This window comes from Chlorocebus sabaeus, chromosome 12 (genome assembly GCF_047675955.1).
Source record: "Chlorocebus sabaeus isolate Y175 chromosome 12, mChlSab1.0.hap1, whole genome shotgun sequence".
NCBI classification, from domain to species: Eukaryota; Metazoa; Chordata; class Mammalia; order Primates; family Cercopithecidae; genus Chlorocebus; species Chlorocebus sabaeus.
The window spans coordinates 52921960-52942806 of record NC_132915.1 but is presented as its reverse complement, the minus strand read 5'-3'; the positions used below and the strand labels follow the sequence as shown (position 1 = coordinate 52942806).

The window sequence follows — 20847 nt, the reverse complement described above, 5'->3', positions numbered from 1 at the left end:
CATAAGAGGGGCACAATGCATGCAGTAGACACATGATAAATGTTGAATTAATGAAAAGCTGAATGCTTAAAAATACAGTGGCTTCCCATGTGACTCTTTACTAGAACTATAAAATAAAACCTCTCAATTTTAGTGTGAGATAAAATTAACCTAATTAGTTTTTAGCTCTCTATTCCTTTCTCTTTAAAAATAAAAACCACACAGGAAAAAATACATTTTGATAAGAGGGTACAAGCAGTGATTATCCAAAATTCTGGTTGTGGTCCCAAAATATAATCACTAGTTTTCATATTGAGCACTATATTTAGCCTTCTCTTTTTGTTTACATAGTAACAAGTAGCCACATTAGGATAACCAGAGTACCTGTCTTAAAAACCCACTTGGACGGTGCCCCATCAAGAACAAATACCTCACTTCCCTTTGAAATCGGTGCAACAATAGAACTTAGTAAAAGCATTTGGACTGTCCTTGGGCATCTGGGAAATCACCATTTAGTTTGTTTTGACTTTGTAGACCAAACTTTTCTTATGCCCATTTTTGTCACCTGTATAATGTTTCTTGCCGTTTCAAACTGAGAAACTTTTCTTCATTGAAAAATTGAGACCTTTGCAGTTGATTTTAGTTATCTTTGCACTCCATTGATTCAGCTGCTTTTGATAGCTCCTATTTTCTGAGATTTAGGGCATCACTTAGCCAGGAGTGAGAGGGCTCAGATGATTGGGGGAGGGTGGCAACAACAACAAACACTTTTAAGCAACTTTTACTCCAGACTTTTTTTCTCCTGTTATTTTTGTTTATATTCTATTTCTTCTTTTCCTGTATGTTCTCATTGTCTTCGATGTCATCACTGTAAATGTTCTGTGTTCATATTTCCCTGTTCTTATGTAGATCATAAAACCCTCTGGAGAAATTTGATTGAGTGTATTTGAAGATAAGCCCTCCTCTAAAATAAACTTACACGTATACACGCCCACACATGGTTCTTCACCATTTTAGACTCCGACATAATTGTACTTGGTAAAGGCTGTAAATGTGTCAGGGTACAATTTACAGAACACTGACAGATTCTTGGTTGATGTTTTCTGTCTTCCCATTTTATGGCTAAGGAAACCGAAGCTGAAAAGGTATTGCCTGTTAAGCCCTTTCCATAGCACAGAGATTTATCCCCACAGTTTCTGGAGCTGAGCATTGTCTTGCTGCTGGTATACTCTGGCTCAGGCAGGGCATGTACGATGGAATCCTTTGGGGATGTGTTTTTTTTTTTTTTTTTTTTTTTTTTGTCCTAAACAGCACTGCTTGTTGAGCTCTAAAACTTGCAAATGTAGTAGACAGGAAACAAAAAGACTTCATGTATATTTCTAGAATTAATAGAGAGTTATTTTTACTGTTGAGGAAATATGCTGGTGTTAATGACAAGACCATATGCCAAAATGAAAGTCGATCTCTGTCAGCAGTGTAGAACTAATATATGCCTTTTTTCCCTTCCCTCTCATTAGGGCAGAGCTTGGGATATGGCTTTGTGAACTACATTGACCCCAAGGATGCAGAGAAAGCTATCAACACCCTGAATGGACTGAGACTTCAAACCAAAACAATAAAAGTATGTTAAAAAAAATTTTATATCTACTTGTAGAACAGAAGGTTTAAAAAAATTAAGGTTTACTGGTAGTTTTTTCCTTTCTTCCTTTTGGGCCCATATAAACAGTTACCTGGGAGACATAGTGGAATTTTGGTGTTTGCTGCATGATGGGGGGGAACTGTTCCAGAGTACTATATATAATCATTCATGTATTCGCAAAGGGACAGAGCAACAACTCTCTTAGATAAAGATTTTAGTAAGCCTATGGAATCAAATCTCCTTCCCTTATAGAGAATTACTTGCCCTATAACTTGGGGAAACCTTAGACTTGTTCTTCTCTAAAGGTCTGGGTATTAAATAAGCAAGGTTTTGCGAGCCATGCAGTCAGTCACAACTTCTCAACTCTGCCTTTACAGTTTGAAAGCAGTAATAGCCACTGCATAAACAAATGGATGCAGCCGTGGTCCAATAAAACTTTATTTATGGGCAATGAAACTTGATAAGATGTTTATGTGTTACAAATATTATTTTTATTTTTTCCAAGTTAAAAAATGTAAAAACCATTCTTAGCTCATGGATTATACAAAAAGGTGGCAGGCTAGATTTGGTGCTTGAGTTGTAGTTTGTTCTAGCAAATTCAGCTTGCTTTGAGGAGACTGACTGGAGGAACTTACGTGACACAGGTTATTTTTTCTGTTTTTCTTTTTAAGACATACAGTGAATAATTTTGTAGATATTTTGCTGCTTTTGTGAATCTTTGAAATTCTTATGTAGATTCTCTCTGGAGAGGGAGCTAATCCAATTCACAGCATAGATTTCTTTTCCTTTAGAAAATAAGAGGGATGTTGCCTCTAGCAAATTCTTAGTACATGTACCATCAATTTGCTCTCTCCTGCCCAGTGCAGACATTGCCAATCAATCATGGCACTCTTTCTCACGGAGTCTAGATGTGGCTCCCAAATATTTTTCAAAATAGTGTTCCAGACAACCTCTATCAATTGACTCAAGTGTGAACCTATTTTCCACCCTTGATTTAAGAAACCAGCTCAGGCTATAGCCTGAAGTAGTGAGGGGGAAGTTAGTCAACGCTGACTGTAGTATCCATCTTGCTTAGAGACTCTTCTAAAAGATTTTTGCTCATTTTTTTCAGGTATCTAGAAATGCAGTATCATTTTTGTGCTTTAAACTTGCTTTTTTAGAATTACCAGTTAAGGTAATTTATTAGCCCTGAGTGGTTTTGACACATCGTTCTTTGTATTTATTGGCCCCTAAGAAAAATGCCTACCACCCCTGTCTTATCTAAAGGAAAGTATATAGTGGTTCCCAAATATACTAGGGTATGAGAGGTCCAAGAATTCTAGGTATTTCTTGAGCAAGAAAATGTCCTATGAAAAGATTCACCAATCAGGAAATGAACTGATTACTGTATATTATCAAAATGTGAAGGGAAAAATCAGATTTCCAATAAAGTCTAAGACAAAGCCTTAAGTTTGCTTTGAAGTTTTTTCAGTCTGAACTACTTTTTCTGGTTATATTTCTCTGCATATTTTTTATTTGTGTCAGAGATCTTTTACTAGTACTATTAAGTAACAAGTGTTATTTAAAAAGACATCCAGTGTTCAGTTACCTTCAGACCATGTGCTCTCTATCCTACGGCAGATTTTTGCAGGTTTCTCTACCTCAATTTATATTGATTTCCAGGGGTGCTGCTAATTTGTCCTAGTTCTGAGGTCCTGAGTTGTGGTTGAGAAGAAAATGGAATAGATGGTCAGGATGGCTCATCCCAGGAACTATCCTTTTCTCCATTCCAGAAATAATTACCCTTATTTCATTCTAATGTGTCAGTTATTTTACTATATATCCTCACTGCACTAAGATCCAAAAGAAGGTAGAAATGCAGGGGAAAATAGGTCTCCATAGGAGAAATGCCTGTGGCCTTCAAGGAGACAGTTGATGACAGCCGCTTCCTTTACTGTTCATAATCCAGCCTTTTCTCTTTAGGGCCCAGCTGCTTGGGCTGAATATGTGGAAGAAAGGACAGTAAAGCCTTGTGGCTTTTATACTGTAACATCAAGTTCTGATTTTCTGAGATGTGGGTCAGGGTAATGGGTAAACAGCAGGCTACTACTTTCCCCGCCCCTATTTGATTCCTGTAAAAATATCAGATAACAGCTGGTATCCTCAGTTTGGCCCAGATTTGTCCAACAGGCAAAGCAAACCATTTCCCCCAAGTATGTAGCATCCCCTTTGCATGTTTGTTCTGTCTGTGTTGACTTATTTCCATTAGGCAGATTCTGTGTTCCTGTACAATGTCTTGAGCCAAGTTTTTCTAGTATTCACAGCTTTAAGAATGTTTTGGAAGTTGAGTTAAACCTTTTCATTTCCTGGGATACTATTCCATAAATAAGTCTTTTTCCCTCCTCTAGTCTATACTGGTGATGGTTGTCAGCACCACTTTCTTACAAAGCACCACTTTACTCATGTTACTGCTCACTCAAAATTCGATGGTGTTTCTCTACTGTTTCACCCTATCATCTGGCTGAGCTTTGTAGCAGTGACGCCAGTGCTATTGCTGTTCTCCACTGTAGTCAGACTGGCTCTTTAGTTGTAAGCTGATCTTATTCCCAATGTCTATGCGTATGCTTTTGCAACTCCTACTTCCTGGTATACCCTTTCACACTCATTTTTAGTTTAACTGTGGTCATCTCATGTTTTGGAGCCCATCTAAAGGAATTCTGTCCTTCAGCTTCTGTCTTGCCAGGTTATTCCAGCTCCTGCTGAGTTCTGCCGTCTTTGAAGTCTATATTCTTTACCCTTGAGGAATCACAGACATTTTGGAATTACAGGGGGACCCATATGTAATTTAGGCTTAAGCACTGCTCTCTGTCCCCAGTCAGAGTGGAGATCTTGGTGGTCATACAATTTAGCCAAGACCAGGCAGTTGAAGACAGAGCTGTGACTCAAAACAAACCCTTGTCTTCTGATCGTTATATCAAAACTCTTGCCAGGACACTGTGCTTTACTTTAGAAAGGTACAGAAGATTGGTTAGTATGTACAAGTGTTTGTGTACTCTTAGCATTTAGTATGCGTTTGGTAAAATTCCTGGTTATTGGGATATTGAAACAGTGAATCAAGTGCTGTGAAAGGTGGTTTATTTAGCAGTTTCTCCTGGGGCTCCCGAATAGCATTAGCTCAGTAGGGTTTTGTGCAGTAGTTGGTGTGCTGAATAAATGACAAATATTCAGTATTTCCGTGGTGAGTGAAGTCCGTCAGGCTCTGTGAGGACCTAAAGCAGTTGTTTCCAAACTTTGGTTGCATCTTAATCCCCAGAGAAGTGGGTTGGAAATGCAGTTTCTGGGATCCACTTTAGATCTGCTAGATCACTGTCCACAAGAGAGATTCAAGGTTCTGTTTTTTATTATGCTTCCCAGGTAATTTATGACAGCAAGTCTAAGGCCTAGCACTTAGGAATCACCAAAAATGTTCGGCGGTTCTCTATACATTTGGTATTTTTTGTGCAAAGTTCAGTTTGTCTTCTAGCATTTTACCTTAATAATCTCCTGTGGTTCATTCTGTTAACCAAAATATTAATGTTTTTTCTTGAGCATGCTGGGTGATCATTTAGCATTCAGAGTTCAACGTGGTTCACCAGCCTTTGCTTTTAAAAAACATGGCATAGAAATTGAAAACAACATACTCACCTCATAGTAGGATGCTGTTTAAGTAGTAGCAGATACAGGTTAAAGTCTCGAGGTAGTAGTTCTCTTGTCCTAAGGGTCACTTTTTTCCCTGGTTCAGGAGATGTTCCAGAGGCATACCTTGCTGGTGAAATCACATCATCCCTGTACTACATGGGAGGCAGCTGTTTTGGGTTAAGCCTGCCCACATTGTCCCCCAGTGTTGACATGGTAAATAAAGTGTGAATATTACAAAAATGTTTTAAAATTCTCATTAGGGAGGGTAATGAAAAGGTAATATGTGTGTGCAGTTCAGGCATGGGAGTGGGGGAGTAATCTCATGGAAGTGTCAAATTGTATGCTGATGAGAAGAGAGGTTTTTCACCAAAAGCCTTCAGGTCCCTATGGGAATCCTTCTTTTGGTGGATTATACATGAGGCGAGTGGTTGTACCTACTGAGTTCAGTCTTCATGCTCTTTCTCTACTCATTTTATTTTTAGGGGTCTTAAGTATTGAAAAAATCTAAATAGTATGTGGAATTTTTATGGCTTAAAGCTAATACTTTTGACTTGTTAGGTTAATAGTATCAGACTGAAGTTCATGATTAGCAAGCTAAAATCATTCATTCCCAAGAATATGTATAGACTTCCTCCCTCCTCTGCATCAAGAACTCTGGATAGATGATTGTCACATAACAGTGAAATGGATGCATGGCTCCCAGCATCTCTCTCAGCTTTTCCCTTCCCTACAATGGGCCTACGATGCTTTATTTTTCCTGAAATTGGGGTTGATTTATCTGGAGAGAAGGAGCTATTATCTCAGGGAATAGAACGTTTTGTTGTTATTGGTAGGTTCTAACCCCTCAAAAGAAAAAAAAAATTCTGCCTAGAACTACTACCATAGAAAAACTGCCTGATTTTTGTCTTGATTAATTTTCCTTGATCATTCAGCTATAGACCAGGCTAAAATTTACCTTTGCTTAAAAGTTATTAATTTATATACAATCATATGAAATTTCTTATACTGAAATAGTTAAACCACAATTTAACCACATTTGGAAAATTCTATTATAAAAATGAGAATATTATAAATGGTATTATCTATTTGTTATGTTCAGTTTGAGTGGTTAAGCAAAGCTGAGAAACCTGTATTCTAAGCTACTGTATTGCCATTAACTTTTTGTTAAATTTATACCTTTTTCTAACTAGTTTATCCTTTTCTCGTTAGTAAATGTCATATTTATACTTTTTTTTTTCTGTTTAGCATGAACTTGACCCTTAACATAGGAGGAATATAGAACTACATTTCTGAAGTCTTATCCTATCTAAATTACCTTACTAAAATGATTTAACTGGCCGCGTAGTCTTGAACTGAGCTTTTAACCATTTAAGTTTCCATTTATATCGTTAAAATAATTTATTCATCACTGAGAATGTTCATTACCTGCCTTTTAGGAGAGGAAAAAAGCTTTTGATGGTCTGCCAAGTTGCATATTAAGAAAAAACGTAACTTTTTAAGTGAATTCATGTTTATTGTATAGAATGATTTGATGAAAAGCAGCACCCTCTCCTGAAGAGAGAATAATTTTAACTGCCTTCCTCTTTCACTCTTGCAAGTTTAACAGCCACTGTAAACTTTATATTGGGATTTGAGTTTCTAGTTCAAACTCCTTTTGCGACAGGATTATTGGGAGTGGGGTGGTTTTTCTTTATCATTATAATTTGTTCTTTTATAAAAGTTAATACTGACCAGGAGGAAATATTCTTAGATGCGGTGTAAACCAGTCCCCACTGTAAAGAAGGAGAGGGAATATGCAGGCAGGAGTGTAAGTAAAGCTATGCTAAGGGCCTGCCACCCAGTAGGTCCTCTGTTAAAATACCTGTAGCATAATTTTGTGTTTGAGGTAAGTGGCTCTTTTAATAGTCATAATGCTGAGAGTTCATGGCTTTTGTAGGGCATGGAAGGTTTAAAGCAGTTGATAGGGGAACCATATAGAATTTGCCCAGAAAGAAAGCAGGATGGGAGGCGAATGTGGGAATGAGCCTGAGTTATGGGTTATAGAAGTGTGTTCTGGGTGCGCATGTAAAGGCGTTGATGTTTTGTTCTGTACGTGAGGGTGGGGCACCGGAGGGTTTTGAGCAGAGCAGTGTTGGGATTGACTTGGAGTATTTATTAGGAGAGGAAGGTTTGCTTTGTATTTAAACGCCACATCTTTCTGAGCATTTCAGCCCACCCTAGTGTTTCTCTGGCTTGTGTAGTTTGTTATTTTCTGTGATAGTACAAAGGGTAGAAATTTATAAATCATCTTCTACAAAGTACTCCTCATTTAAAAACTTGGATATATACCATTATTTCCCTTTTACCTTGAGCAGCTTTGGAAAATTTAGAAGTAATAGGTTGAAGACCAGGCCTCAAATTAATTGACCTACTTATGAGGTGTTAGCCTGATAACTGTCATTTATCTGGACAAAAAAAAAAAAAAAAAAAAATTGAAAAAGTAGATACCAGGAGTGGGGTAAAAATGGAAACATTGAGTAAATTGTTCGTTTGCCTTTTAAAGAATACAGACTGATGGAGTACATGTTTTCCTAACTTCATTGTTAACTTGTGTTCTGGAAATTTCCACAGCCATATGTCAAGTTTCAACAGCGTGTTACATCTTCTTATCAGCACTTCTTCAATACATTTAGATAAAATTCTTCTATGTTGAGTCCCATTTACATAGTCCTTACTTGAAGTGAGAAGTGACAGATGACTTTTTTATTGTTATTTGTATAATGCCCTTCATGTGTTTTGTAGAATTCTCTCTTTTCAGCTTTAATTTTTTTCATACAAAAAGCCCAGAAATTTCTTACTCACCTCATGTGATCTAGGGAATGTGGGTAGGTAGCCCAAGTAAGATCCAAAGCTTGAATGTCCTGTCCTCAGGCCGCTTGTGTTACATCTGTTCCTTCTAGCTACCTCCAAAGTGAGAGTTAATTGGAATTCCCAAAGGGCAATAACTAGGCATTCTTCCAATGGATTTCCTTTAGATTTTCCCACAGTTGTTGGAGCAGAGGCAGAGCCTACAAAGAGGGAAGGATGAGGAACAGGGTTCCTGGTGGCAGTGTCCCCAGCTTACTTCCTGCCTGCCAGCCACACACTGGGTAGTGATGGTGGAAGAGTCTCAACAGTTAACCGAACCCATCTTTATTGCAATTGATGGATCATTTTGTTACCTAAGCATGCTCCACAGGGGTATCATAGCCCTTCATGACAGATGCTTAAACTTATGCTAAGTGAGGTCTATACCAGAAAACCCTGGCTCTTTCATTTCTGTAACCAGCATGGAGAATTTCAGGTTTCATGAAGACCTTCATTGGAAACTGCCTCCTTGTGAGTGTTGCTTCTGTGTAAGGCAAAGGGAAAGCCACAGAAGTAATAACTTGTATAGGTTTAGGAAATTGTTGCTGTCTGTGTGTGTGTGCACGTGTGGAATTGAAAGGTTCACATGGTGGGGATGTCATTGAAACTTACTGTCTATCAGAAATTTGAGTCATTGAGGCAGGACCCTTATAACAGCTCACAGGTCTAGAATGTTAAGTGCAAAATTGGTTTTCTAGTAATAATGAGGCTGAGGAAGAGATTCAAGCAAACCATGTGCATCATGATAGAAGACACTGAAAATAGTTGAACCACATGTTCAAATCTGTTTGAGTTTGAGTTCTAAGATAACAGTGAGATAAGATAAATTGAAACTGATCGGGATGGCCAAAAATCTTTTCTGCGTGAACATCACGCTGCTGGCCCTTGTTGCTTTACTTCTCCACTGCTTTTTAAGGGGAATGTGGAGTAGGGCTTTTCTTTCATTTATGACCTGGGAAAAGTGGTGCTAGGTCAGTTTGGCTTCAGTCTATTCTACCACATAGCTGGCTTGCAAAGTTAAGATGTTTGTGTTAACTTCCCAAGAAGGAGCCCTTAATTCCTTGCTGTATCTACTTTTCAAACAAATTTCATAGGATTATTATCTTTTTACTGTTTTGAATTCATGCAGAAACAGCAGTAGTCTGTGGTAGGCAAATACTTAATCCCTTTGATGAAATAAAGCTCAGGTTAAAGGGATTTGTTCAAAATGAAATAGCTAATAAGCACTACCAGCATCAGAAATGTGGTATCATGTTGGCTGATGCCGTAGCTTTTGTTGCTTTCTTTCCATTTCACATTATTGATGTTTAGCTGTTTTGCTCAGATACCACTCTAAATAAACCAACTAATAGAGGCCTTAATTTGGGCCTTTGAGTGTCTTTGTCTTGAGACTTTCTGGACCAGACCTCTTAGTGCCAGGGAGTGGAGCTGTCTTTGCCTAGGAGTGAAGAACTCTGCCCTCTTTCAGGGTGAGCTCTTGAGACAGACAGACATACAGTTTGAGAAGAAAACTGGACTTGGAGGTCATACTTAGCAGATAAGTGAGTTAACATTGATTCAGTTATTTCAGTTGTAATGAACAGTGAAATTATTATAGTAGTAACTTCCTGAATTTGTTTTTTAGGCAGCTATCCATTCTTTAAGAATATTTTTCTGATAGGTTCATGTAAGTCTTAGATGCTAGTTTAAAAGTTACAGAAATGTGCATTAACATTGGTTTCTCTTTAAATTTGCACAGACTCTTTAAAAAAGCACGGATGGTACATTTTCTTTTACTTTCACTTCTGCCAGCCTTTCCTATCATTACTTTTAGTGTGCGTTCTCAGCTGCATGTACTACATTAGAATTACTTGTGGATGTTTTATTTCCAGAAGTGTCTTGACCTGCTGCTTTTGGGCAACGAGACAGGGCTGTACAGTTGACACTTGAACAGTTCTGGGGCTATGGGTAACAGCCCCCATATGACAAAAAGTCTTAACTTTTGACTCCTCAAAAACCTAACTACTAGTAGCCTACTGTTGACTAGAAGCCTTACTGATAACATAAACAATTATCACATATTTTGTATGTTACATGTATTATTACATATTGTGTTCTTACAATGTAAAGTAAGCTAGAGCAAAGAAAATGTTAAGAGAATTATAAGGTAGACAAAATATATTTACTGTTCATTAAGTGGAAGTGGATCATCATAAAGACCTTCACCCTTGTCATCTTTATGTTGAGTAGGCAGAGGAAGAGGGAGGGGTTGGTCTAAAATCCCATATTAAGTGCACCCACACAGTTCAAACCCATGTTTTTCCAGGGTCATCTGTATTTTGAAAACAGTACAGGCAGTCTGATACTTGTCTGCCTCCTCTCCTTCCTTCTGAGAAGAACTCTTTTGAATGCTGCAATAGGACTTGGAGGTATAAGTCTTGGATTTGTGTTTTGTTCTTGGTTTTTTGATCAGGTGAGCTGCAGGAAGGACAAGGAAAAATAGAACAAGCATGTAGTCCTGGAAACTGATAATTCAGAAAAAGTTTAGTTTCCAGTTTTGTTAAATGTCTGTCTAGAAATTTGTGCCTGCCTTAACCAAATAACCCTATTCATATTCCTAGAAAGAGTCATTGAGAGAAGCTCCTAACTTCATAGAATCAAGCACAGTGGCCTTTTTGAAAAGACTAACCCAGTTGAGCCACATCCAGCCAGTCTGGGTTCTTGGAAATAGCTTTGGATGAGTTTCATGGGCTTTATTTTACATCTGCATTTTTGCATTTGCAGGTGATTTATATTCCTAAATGCTTTGCTTTCAAGCTACCTGGCGTTTGTCTTACTTATAACAATCAGTGGATGGCAAGGAAAAGGGCTTGGCATCCGTGATTGTTATGAGCTATCTAGGAAACCCTAATATGCCCATAGTTTTGAGGATTATTTCAAATGCCTTTACACAAGAGACTGCCAACACTTTAATGTTTATCTGAATCAGTGGGATGGGGTGGTTGATGAAAAATTGCAGATTTCTACACCCCAACCAAGACTTAATGAATCTGAGTATCTGCAGAGAGAGACTGAGGAAATTGTATTTCAGCAGCCACCACAGGTGATTCTTAAGCGGGTGGTGGCTTGACCTGAGAAGCACTGTTCAGTGGATCTTAATGATTTGCACTTGAGTAGGTCTGTGGTGCTTATTTTAAAACAAGTCTACTTGTAAATAATAGGATTTTCATTTGTAGGTTACATCAAGCTATCTTGAATGGCTGGGATTCACTAATGTGTTTTTAATAAATATAGTGCTGGATTTACCTAAAAAATAATATATACTCTCATACACAATTTGCTCATTTTCAAAGCGTTTGTGTGTCATTAAATACTTCAACATCACAATTATGTTAGCATAATTTATTTGCTTCTGAGAGTATTTGGAGAATTTTCAGTATGGTTCTTTAGGGCCCATCCATTTAAAATGGGTGTCTTGGCCGGGCACAGTGGTTCATACCTGTAATCCCAGCACTTTGGGAGGCCGAGGTGGGCAGACCACCTGAGGTCAGAAGTTCAAGATCAGCTTGGCCAACATGACAAAACCCCATCTCTACTAAAAAGTACAAAAATTAGCCCAACATTGTGGCGGGCGCCTGTGATCCCGGCTATTCCGGAGGCTGAGGCAGGGAGAATTATTTGAACCTGGGAGGTGGAGGTTGCAGTGAGCTGAGATCGCACCACTGCACCCTAGTCTGGGTAATAGAGCAAGACTCTGTCTCAAAAAAAAAAAAAAAAAAAAGGGTGTCTTATAAGAGATTGGGAGTTAAATTCTGTGATCCAGGATGTTACATTGTGAAAGCAGCTTTTGAGCCGGGCACAGTGGCTCACGCCTGTAATCCCAGCACTTTGGGAGGCTGAGGCAGGTAGATCACCTGAGGTCAAGAGTTTGAGACCAGCCTGGCCACCATAGTGAAACCACATCTCTACTTAAGATACAAAGGCAGGCGCCTGTAAACCCAGCTACTGGGGAGGCTGAGGCAGGAGAATTGCTTGAACCTGGGAGGCGGAGGTTGCAGTAAGCTGAGATCGCACCATTGTACTCCAACCTGGGTAACAAGAGCAAAACTCCTGTCTCAAAAAAAAAAAAAAAAAAAAAGGCTTTTAAAATTTAATAAAAATTTGTCTTACATTTATAGCCTGCCAACCAAACCCCTCTTCCTTCCCTACCCAGTTCTTGATACTGGAACTTTCTAGCCAGGGCCTCAGTAAATGGGAATTTGCTCTGTTATAAGAGCTTCCACACATTTTATGCTGTAATTTTTTAAGGAAAAAATTTTTTGATATGCAACCTTAATTCAGAAACCTTTTGACCTGTAAACTGAATGTCGCCCCAAAGCTACGTTAAAGCGGTGCATACTTTTGCCAAAGGCTTAGAATGTTTTACCCCTGCTCCGAGTTGCAAAAATGAATAAGAAACCAAGGATTTTTCTTCATGTTCTTCATTAAGCAATGTCTCGGGGGAACTGTAAAATATGCATTGTCTGCAGTATATCCTGGTGCACAAAGTCAAATGAACTGTGAAGGTGAGGGGTAAAAACACCCCTCTCACCTTTGTACTTTGTTCTTTGGAGTATTAAAGAACATTGATCTGCCAAGTGGCAAAGGGGATACTATTTGGTGGTTTAATTACAGCCAGTGAGTGTTATTGATGCTATCAATCAGCAAGACCCGGGGAAAGGGCCTGGTGCCAGATCATTCAGTGTAATTAAATACCTCAGGACGGGATTCTCAAGGTGCTTCTGCAGATCTGAAGCAGGAGAACACTTTGTCTTAGAACAAAGATAAAGGTGGTTGTTCCCGTCCTTGCTGCCCATCTTTAAATTTCTGCAGGTGTTGTATAGATGGCAATGATATGGTCTCTTTATTGCGTACAGTGAAGGTTGTCCATGTTTTCCTTAAAAACTCTTTCTTTTAAAATCTTCACAACTGTCACACAAAGGGTTTAAGGAATACAGTAATTATTTTTTGTTAAAGCTGTTAGGGGAAATATACAGCTCAGGTGTCTAATAGATACTTGGAGAATGAAGGATTGTCTTTGAATGAGACTATTAGTCTTGCAAATCAGTTCATTTAAAAAAAGCTTTCCCTGTGGTTATTCTCTAATGTCTAATCATGTTGTGAGAGAAATATCTTGGTAGACTTAAAGTCATAAAACACTCACTAATGTTTCAGGGGTTATCCCCTTATGTATTGAATAAATTTTTCATAGTTGTATAACTTAGTCAGCTCCACAAAATATGTGTAGGTAAAACTTCCTTTGGCTCTGTGGGGAGGGCTTTTAATAACATTTCTGTTACTGTTTTTCCTTGCTTTCTCCTTTATCATACGTGCCTCACACAAATTTCCATCTCAGCCTGTTAAATGCCATAAGCAATCTGCAGTGTTTGCTGTTACTGCTTTTTAAATTTTTAAAAAACTGGTACAGTTTCTACTGATTGAGGCTTACCAAAGACAGGCTGCCCTTGAAAGAGAGTGAGCTGGCTTCCTAACTTTTTTGTATATGTATACCTGTATACATACATTAGATCCCTGACAATTGGGTCAAATCAGGGCCCAAAACACTAAATCTTGGATAGCGTATGGTTTACTTGTAATATAGATACGGCTTGCAGATTGTGTTTTAAATTTAAAACAGGCGTTTGAATGAGGATTGTTGAAATAAAACATCCTTTAAGAGGAAGATTATTTGTTAGGAGTTTTTCTCTGGGTGTTTGAGGACTAATACTTTTTAAATACATTAAAGATTTAGTAGAAGCAGTTATTTTATATTCAAGACTTCCCTCCCCTTAGAACTTTATTATATTATATGGAACCGTACAAGACTAATAGGCCTGTCTCCAAGTTTGTAGGGAAGGTCAGTAGCTTTAAAAGATGTGTGTGATGCTCACCTTGCCCACAAAACAAAGAGCCAGGATGAACAAATGTAAAAATCTTTGAAAAGTATTTAATTACAGGTTGTTTTTTTTTGTTGTAATTTTGGCTATACAGTGTTGGACACGGAGTATCTGTAATTAAATATTTTATAAACATTTTGAGTGCTTAGTGTGGGCTAGTTAGCTTTGCTAAATGTTGGAACAGCATTAAAATAAGACAAGAGGTAGCCTTGTCCTTGATGTCATTGTGTCGTAGAGGAGACAGCACTTAGTTTATACAACCATTATTTGGATATATGATGAGTGAACGCAGAATACAATGAAAATGGATATGCCACTTGCTGTCTAGAGGCCTCTGCGATGATTTCAGAGGTGATAGTGTTTTACAAGCTAGGTTTTATGGGGTGGAAAAAGAAGAAATGTGTTACACGTAAGGGAATGTCTCATCCAAAAGCACAGAGGCCTTCACGTGATGTGTACCTTTTAGGAGAAGCTTACCTCTGAACACCGTAAAGTATACTTATTCTATCAAGTAATAACCTTCTACAAAAATGATTGGCTGGAAAATTTGATTAAACCTAGCCCTATACTTTTCATTTATCCCCCTTTAGTGAAGACCTAATTTATAAGAGAATCTATAGGAATGAATTTTGGGTAGATCAAGTAATTTGCTCATAGAAACATATTTGCCTTGCTCTGCAAAGATCCATGGAGACCTATGGGACTCATTTAAGTATTTACAAATGGTATCAAGATGAAGTTTCTCTAAGCAGTATTTAGTGTACACACAGAGGAAATGATCATTATATTTTCATTACTGTATATATAAGTAGGTCAAAGAAGACTTGGGTTTCTGAACATTGTTGCAAAGCAGTTTTTCTTCTAGTTATAGTACAAACAGAAACTTAACTGTAGATGGCATTTACATGTAACTTCACTACCGCACTGATTTTGACTGTTCTCCTCACCTGGGTTATGAAGAGAAACTGTCTCTATATTCTCCTTCCTTACATTTCTATCTGATAATACTTACTAACATTTAGATTGTTATTCCTCTGCTCATGAAAGTTTTGCCCTGACGTTCAAGGGCTCTAGACTCTGCCCTCAACTCACTGTTCTGGTGTTGTCAGTGTTCTACAGAAATCTTTCTTCTGACTCAGCTGGGCTCTTCATCATTCAATATGCAAGCCTAATTCTCCATTGCCTTGGATTATTCTCTGCCTACATGGCCCTCTACCCCTGTTATTTACAACGTTTTATTTGGCCATAAAATAAATTAATAAAGTGGATAAAAATGTATTCACTATACATTACCTTTTTCTTCTATTTGGTGGTCTGCTCTCTGAGGGCAACGAGATTTTTGTCTTTGGAGAGCAACTTACAGAATGTTTTTATTTATAACCTCTATATGAGGAAACTTCTGTCTGTTGCTTATAAGAGACAGTGAAGACCTGCTCTATGTGCTCAAAGATGGAAAAAGTCACAGTTTAAGTGAAATTAAAAGTTGAAATTCTTGGAGGTTTTTTGTTTTTGTTTTTGTTTTAATGCCATTTTTAACTTTGGGTGTGTTTTTCAAAACTTCTTGGTAGGTGTCACTATACATTGAAGATATGGTTGGATGAAGGATATATAAAGGACTTAACAGCTTTTTGGTTTCATACAAAAACAAATATTTAAGTAAAGGTATCCCTTTATGTGAGATTTTCTGCATAATGTCCACCTACCCGTCTCTTTTCTTATCCATTTCTCCTTTTCATGTACTTCTCTCTTTGTCAGATTATGAATGAAGAAGTGAATGAAAGTCCTAGAATGTTTAATTCACTGAAATTGGCTTGATGAGAACCTTTTTTCTTTTTTCACATTACCAACCAGTACTGGTTGGTTTTTAAGACACCTGCAGTTTATTTATGCCAGCCAGTGTCTAGTCCTTCTTTAGTTTAACATTCTAGCTCGGCATTTTAATCTGTTGACAGTGCCTTAGGCATACTAGATATTCAGATACTATACAAATTATATCTTAAGTATATTTTCGGACATAAAGTTGCCATGGTTATCTTGATAGTATGGCATCTGTTGGAGATGTCATTTGGTCAAGTTTCAGAATCTTGAAAGAATCTGTAAGCCATTGCTGGAGAATGGGTTTCTAACAATTAGATGAGTACATCTGATTATCTGTAAGCCAATTTAGCCTGCATTGTTTTCAGTGAAGCAGCAAAAGCCAAGTTACTTGGGCAAATGCCACAACTTCTAATCATCTTGCTTGAGAGGTACTTCAGAAAAACCTGGCCGGGCACGGTGGCTCATGCCTGTAATCCCAGCACTTTGGGAGGCAGAGACAGGCAGATCCATGAGGTCAGGAGATCAAGACTATTCTGGCTAACACTGTGAAACCCCATCTGTACTAGAAATACAAAAAAATTAGCCGGGTATGGTGGCGGGCACCTGTGATCCCAGCTACTCGGGAGGCTGAGGCAGGAGAATGGCGTGAACCCGGAAGGTGGGGCTTGCAGTGAGCCAAGATCGCGCCACTGCACTCCAGCCTGGGAGACAGAGCGACACTCCACCTTGAAAAAGAAAAACCTCCTTTACAAGGCCATGGAATATATACATTCAACAGGTATTAGAGTCCCTACTTGATGGGTGCGACTGTATGAGATAGGCATCATATAAAACTAGTTTCAACCCTCTAGAAGTATAAAACCTAGTAATATAAAAGCTTTGAATGGGAATACTATTAACTTGGGAGGAAGCTTTGAGGCAGTCTTGTGCTCTGGCTATATTTAAGAAGGCTCAAACCCATCTGAGTACTGGCTACTGAGTACTGAGATTTTTCTTTTAGTCTCTCGAATGTATTAATACTATATTTAGTGAAAGTGAAAGTTTTATAGTGGTACTTGATAGTGTAGCCTCTTCAGTATTTTTTTAAAACTGGGAAATCATATTGAATCATCAGGTGGCCATTTGCATGGTAGCTTTTAACAGATTCCACATGCAGAAACATACACATAACTTTCATCTGAAGATAGAAGTTATTCCATGAGGTTCATTTATATTTCTACTATGTCTATCCAAAAGAGTATTTCTCATTTACTTTACTAGCTTAGGTTCAACAGACCTGTACAAAAGAGAATTGAGGTAATGGGAGGTTTAATATGTAACAGCCTGATGGGAGAAATAAAATTTTGGGGCCTTACTGTTGGCCCATTTTAAAGATGTTGAATATTTGTTCTCTGTATGTCAGTAAGACAGCTCCTTCCTTATGTTCCCTCCATCCAGGCTGCAGGCTTCCCAGCACACTCATCTGCTGTCATCTTACAAAATACTTGGAATATTCAAGAATTAGCTTTAATAATTATCACCATGGATTTGGAAGAAGCCTCATATATATATGTAATTTTTGCACTGTTTCGGTGTTAGAGTGCATACATTGTTACTGTGCCAAGTTTCCTCCTCTGTGTCATCTTTCCTGACCTCAAAGATACTAGTATTCCTTGAGTTTTTGTCCCATAAGTTGGGGATGATGATAATACCCAATGCATAGACTTGTTGGTAGGAGCAATTGAATTAACATATGTTACATATCCAGAACTGTGTCTGGCACGTGGTAAACACTTAATAAATGTTAGGAGCTATCATTATCTGAATTGTTTCCTATGTATGTATATAAAATGATATTATGATTAAAACATTATTATGGTTCCCCAGCTCTGTGCTAATAGTTTTATTGTTCCATTTAATATTTGTAAGGTTTCCATGAGGTAAGTACTGTGATTAACATCAAATTACAAATAAAGAGATAGAAGACCTAAGGAAATGATTAACTGGTAAGTGACAGAGCCAAGACCTGGACCTAGCTCTGTGAGACTCCATACCATTTTTACTCCTTAACATTGGAGGGTTCTGATCCAAACATTCCATCCTAACCACTAGTTCATAGTATGCTGTGTAGTGGCCAGAACTTTACCAGTTATAGTGTATTCTCTTCTGCTTTTTATCATATATTTTTTATCCTGGTGCTGAGCTAACTCATGATTGCCTCAGTTGCAGCCCATTCACATTACTTAATATTTATAAATATTATGTGGCCAAATAAATGCAGTCTCATTTCTGAAGTTAAAAGTAAGGGAGTTAGCATTCTTAACCACTACTGAAAATTTTCTAATGCAGAGAGAGTAGGAATAGACTCTGGTGGTTACAGCTAAAACTCCCATCTATTTTTTATACTCTTTTAGTGTAATTACCTTCTAAAGTCTGAAAAGGCTAAGTGAAATGTACGGGATTGGCAATGGAATTTGGAGCATTTTGATTGACAAGTTCCTGCTTAGACTTGGAATGGCTAGTCTATTGCCACTACCGTAGTGAATTTGATTTCACTGCCTCCACCTCAGATGCTGTATCCACTACTATTGCTCAGTTGTTTTATTTTCTGTTAAGTATCTCTGCAGGTAAAAAATTTAAGAAATGGTAAGGTATTTGTGGCCTAAGTTGCATTTCAAGAATATTTTTACCATGTATCTCATTTGCCTTTATCAGCATGAGATGTCCTTGTTGAACCAACTTCATACTAGAACCAAGGAGAAACAACAGTAATAAAAGGGCAGAAGTTATCTACCAGTTGTACTTTAATAAAAATGAGATGCCTGTCAGGGCAGCCTATTTGGACCCTCTTTGATACACATGGATGTATATGTCTGGGTAGCATTTAATAAACCCCACTCAGTGTAGTTTGTTAGAGGCTGTTGAAGATGTGTGAAAATGGACGTCTAATTTGTCAAGTCTGTAGTTTATGATTAGTTGCTTGATACAGATCTTAAAGCCAGAACACTTTTTATTTTTCTGTGGCTATTCAGTAGTTTTATTATTGCCTTTAACAATGTCATAGGATCACTTATTTTTATGACATTACTTATTCCTAGCTTCATCTTTAAGTTGAAGCTAAGATCAACTGCCTTGACTTTTATTTAATGAGGTTGCATTAAAACCTGAAAATTATGTGAAAATGAGAGGTCTTCCTAGTGTAAACAACCAGTTGCCATTCTGTTTTCCTGTTAAATGGTTTGTAATTTTATAAAAGGGCAGAGACACTGACTATCAAAAAGATTCTGGCTATTGTAGGTTGGTACATTTTAATTGGTGGAAAATGCTGGTCTCAGGATTCTTAGTTTGATTTTTCTCTTCCAACTCCCAAAATAATTAGATATTTTCTCCAACATCTAAATAATTCTCAGGCATTACTGCTTGAAGAAATACAATAACTGTCCTAAGACAGTTATTTTGATGTGTTTTATATTTACTTATGTGTATACAAGAAAATATTCTTTGTAGCAAAGCTAAGGTTCTTTCTTGGAATAGCTCTTCAGATAATCTTGGAAATGTCTGATTATCATCCTAGTCACTGTCATTTCACAGGAAAATTTTATGATTTTGAAGACTATGTTGCAGCTAATGGTGTCACGGAAAATCCTGTGACAAAGAGCTACGGTCCCCTGAGTCCTACACCCAACTCTTTTTCTTTGTATCTTTGGAAAAGTTACTTTACCTTTCTGCGCCTCAGTCTTCCTCTTTCCCAAATATAAAGAAATTGGACCAAATGATCACTGTATTTTCTTTTTGCTCCAAAATTAAGACCCCCCCACACCCTTCTATCAGCACCATATTATTTTGTTGAAGATTGTGTCACCTCTGGGGACTTGAAAATTTGAGAAGTGAAACTTCATTTTTGAAATGTTTAATAGAATTTTCATTTTAGTCTCTACACAAAGTACCATTGCCTGTAATGTTTGGTATATTACAAACATTGTGGCTTCTGTTAACTTTTAAACAATATTTCAAAAATAAACTCTCAATTTAGTATGTGATTATAAATCATCTTCATTACAATAAGTGTGTGGTAAGTACCAGGATGTACAAAGTAGGATGAGGACAAGTTTTCTTATTTCGAGGGGTTAAGTCAGTCACAAGACAGGGTTAAGAGATAAGTACATTTTGGTTGAGTCAGTATTTAAGAGAACAAGACATATAATGCAGTGTGGGTATGGGTAAGAGGCACCTAACTCAGACTGTAGTGGAGAGGACTGATGAGTGTTGACTTTAGGGACTAGGTGATACCCATGAGGTGTCTGAAATGACTGAAATTTAGCTGATTGGCAGGAGAGCAGCTTATTTTTCACACAGAGAAGTGAGAGCAGGAAGCTTGGAAAACTACTGAAGGTTTTGTATGCTTGTATAGAAAAGGTAGCTAGCCAGTGCTCTGATCATATAAAGGAGTCAGAGTTCTAAAATTTATCTGAAAGTCTTAGGGAGCCCTTTAGGGAATTTTAAGTTGAGGATGACATTATCAAATATATTCCACGGTATCTCTGAACTTCTCACTTGAATTAAAGCAGTTGTTTGGTCTTAAAACATTCAACAAATCCAGTCAAAATAAAATTTAAGGTTCTGTATGTATTTTCCACTGATAGTTTCCTAAATCCTGTATTTTGGAATATCCATTAAAGATAACTGCCCTAACCTTTAATACCTTTTATAAAATTTCCTGTTTGATGTGATTGTTTCTTTTAGCTCTAACAACTTTGCTGGAGCAAATACTTAATTTCTTATTGTTATCTTAGGCTTAGTCATTTTCGACCCATTATGAAATATGCCCTTCTTTATTGAAAACAACACTGGACTGTGATACATGTATGCCTTGATGTGTGTTTGAGACTTGTTCCTGGTAGGATTTTGTATTTAGAAGCGGATCAAAGTACACATGTTTCTTCTGGGTGAATTTTGAGGTCTCTGGCCTGAGTT

At 37.6% G+C, this 20847-nt stretch overlaps 1 protein-coding gene across 10 annotated transcripts in view; it reads left to right on the top strand.

The window, feature by feature from the left end:
* ELAVL2 (ELAV like RNA binding protein 2) overlaps positions 1-20847 on the top strand; it is a 134776-nt gene that overhangs the window by 93713 nt on the left and 20216 nt on the right. For all 10 annotated transcript variants that reach the window (XM_073021684.1, XM_073021682.1, XM_073021680.1 and 7 more), the window contains one exon: positions 1497-1600. In XM_073021684.1, the coding sequence (XP_072877785.1) occupies positions 1497-1600 (104 nt within the window). The remainder of the gene's footprint in view (positions 1-1496; positions 1601-20847) is intronic.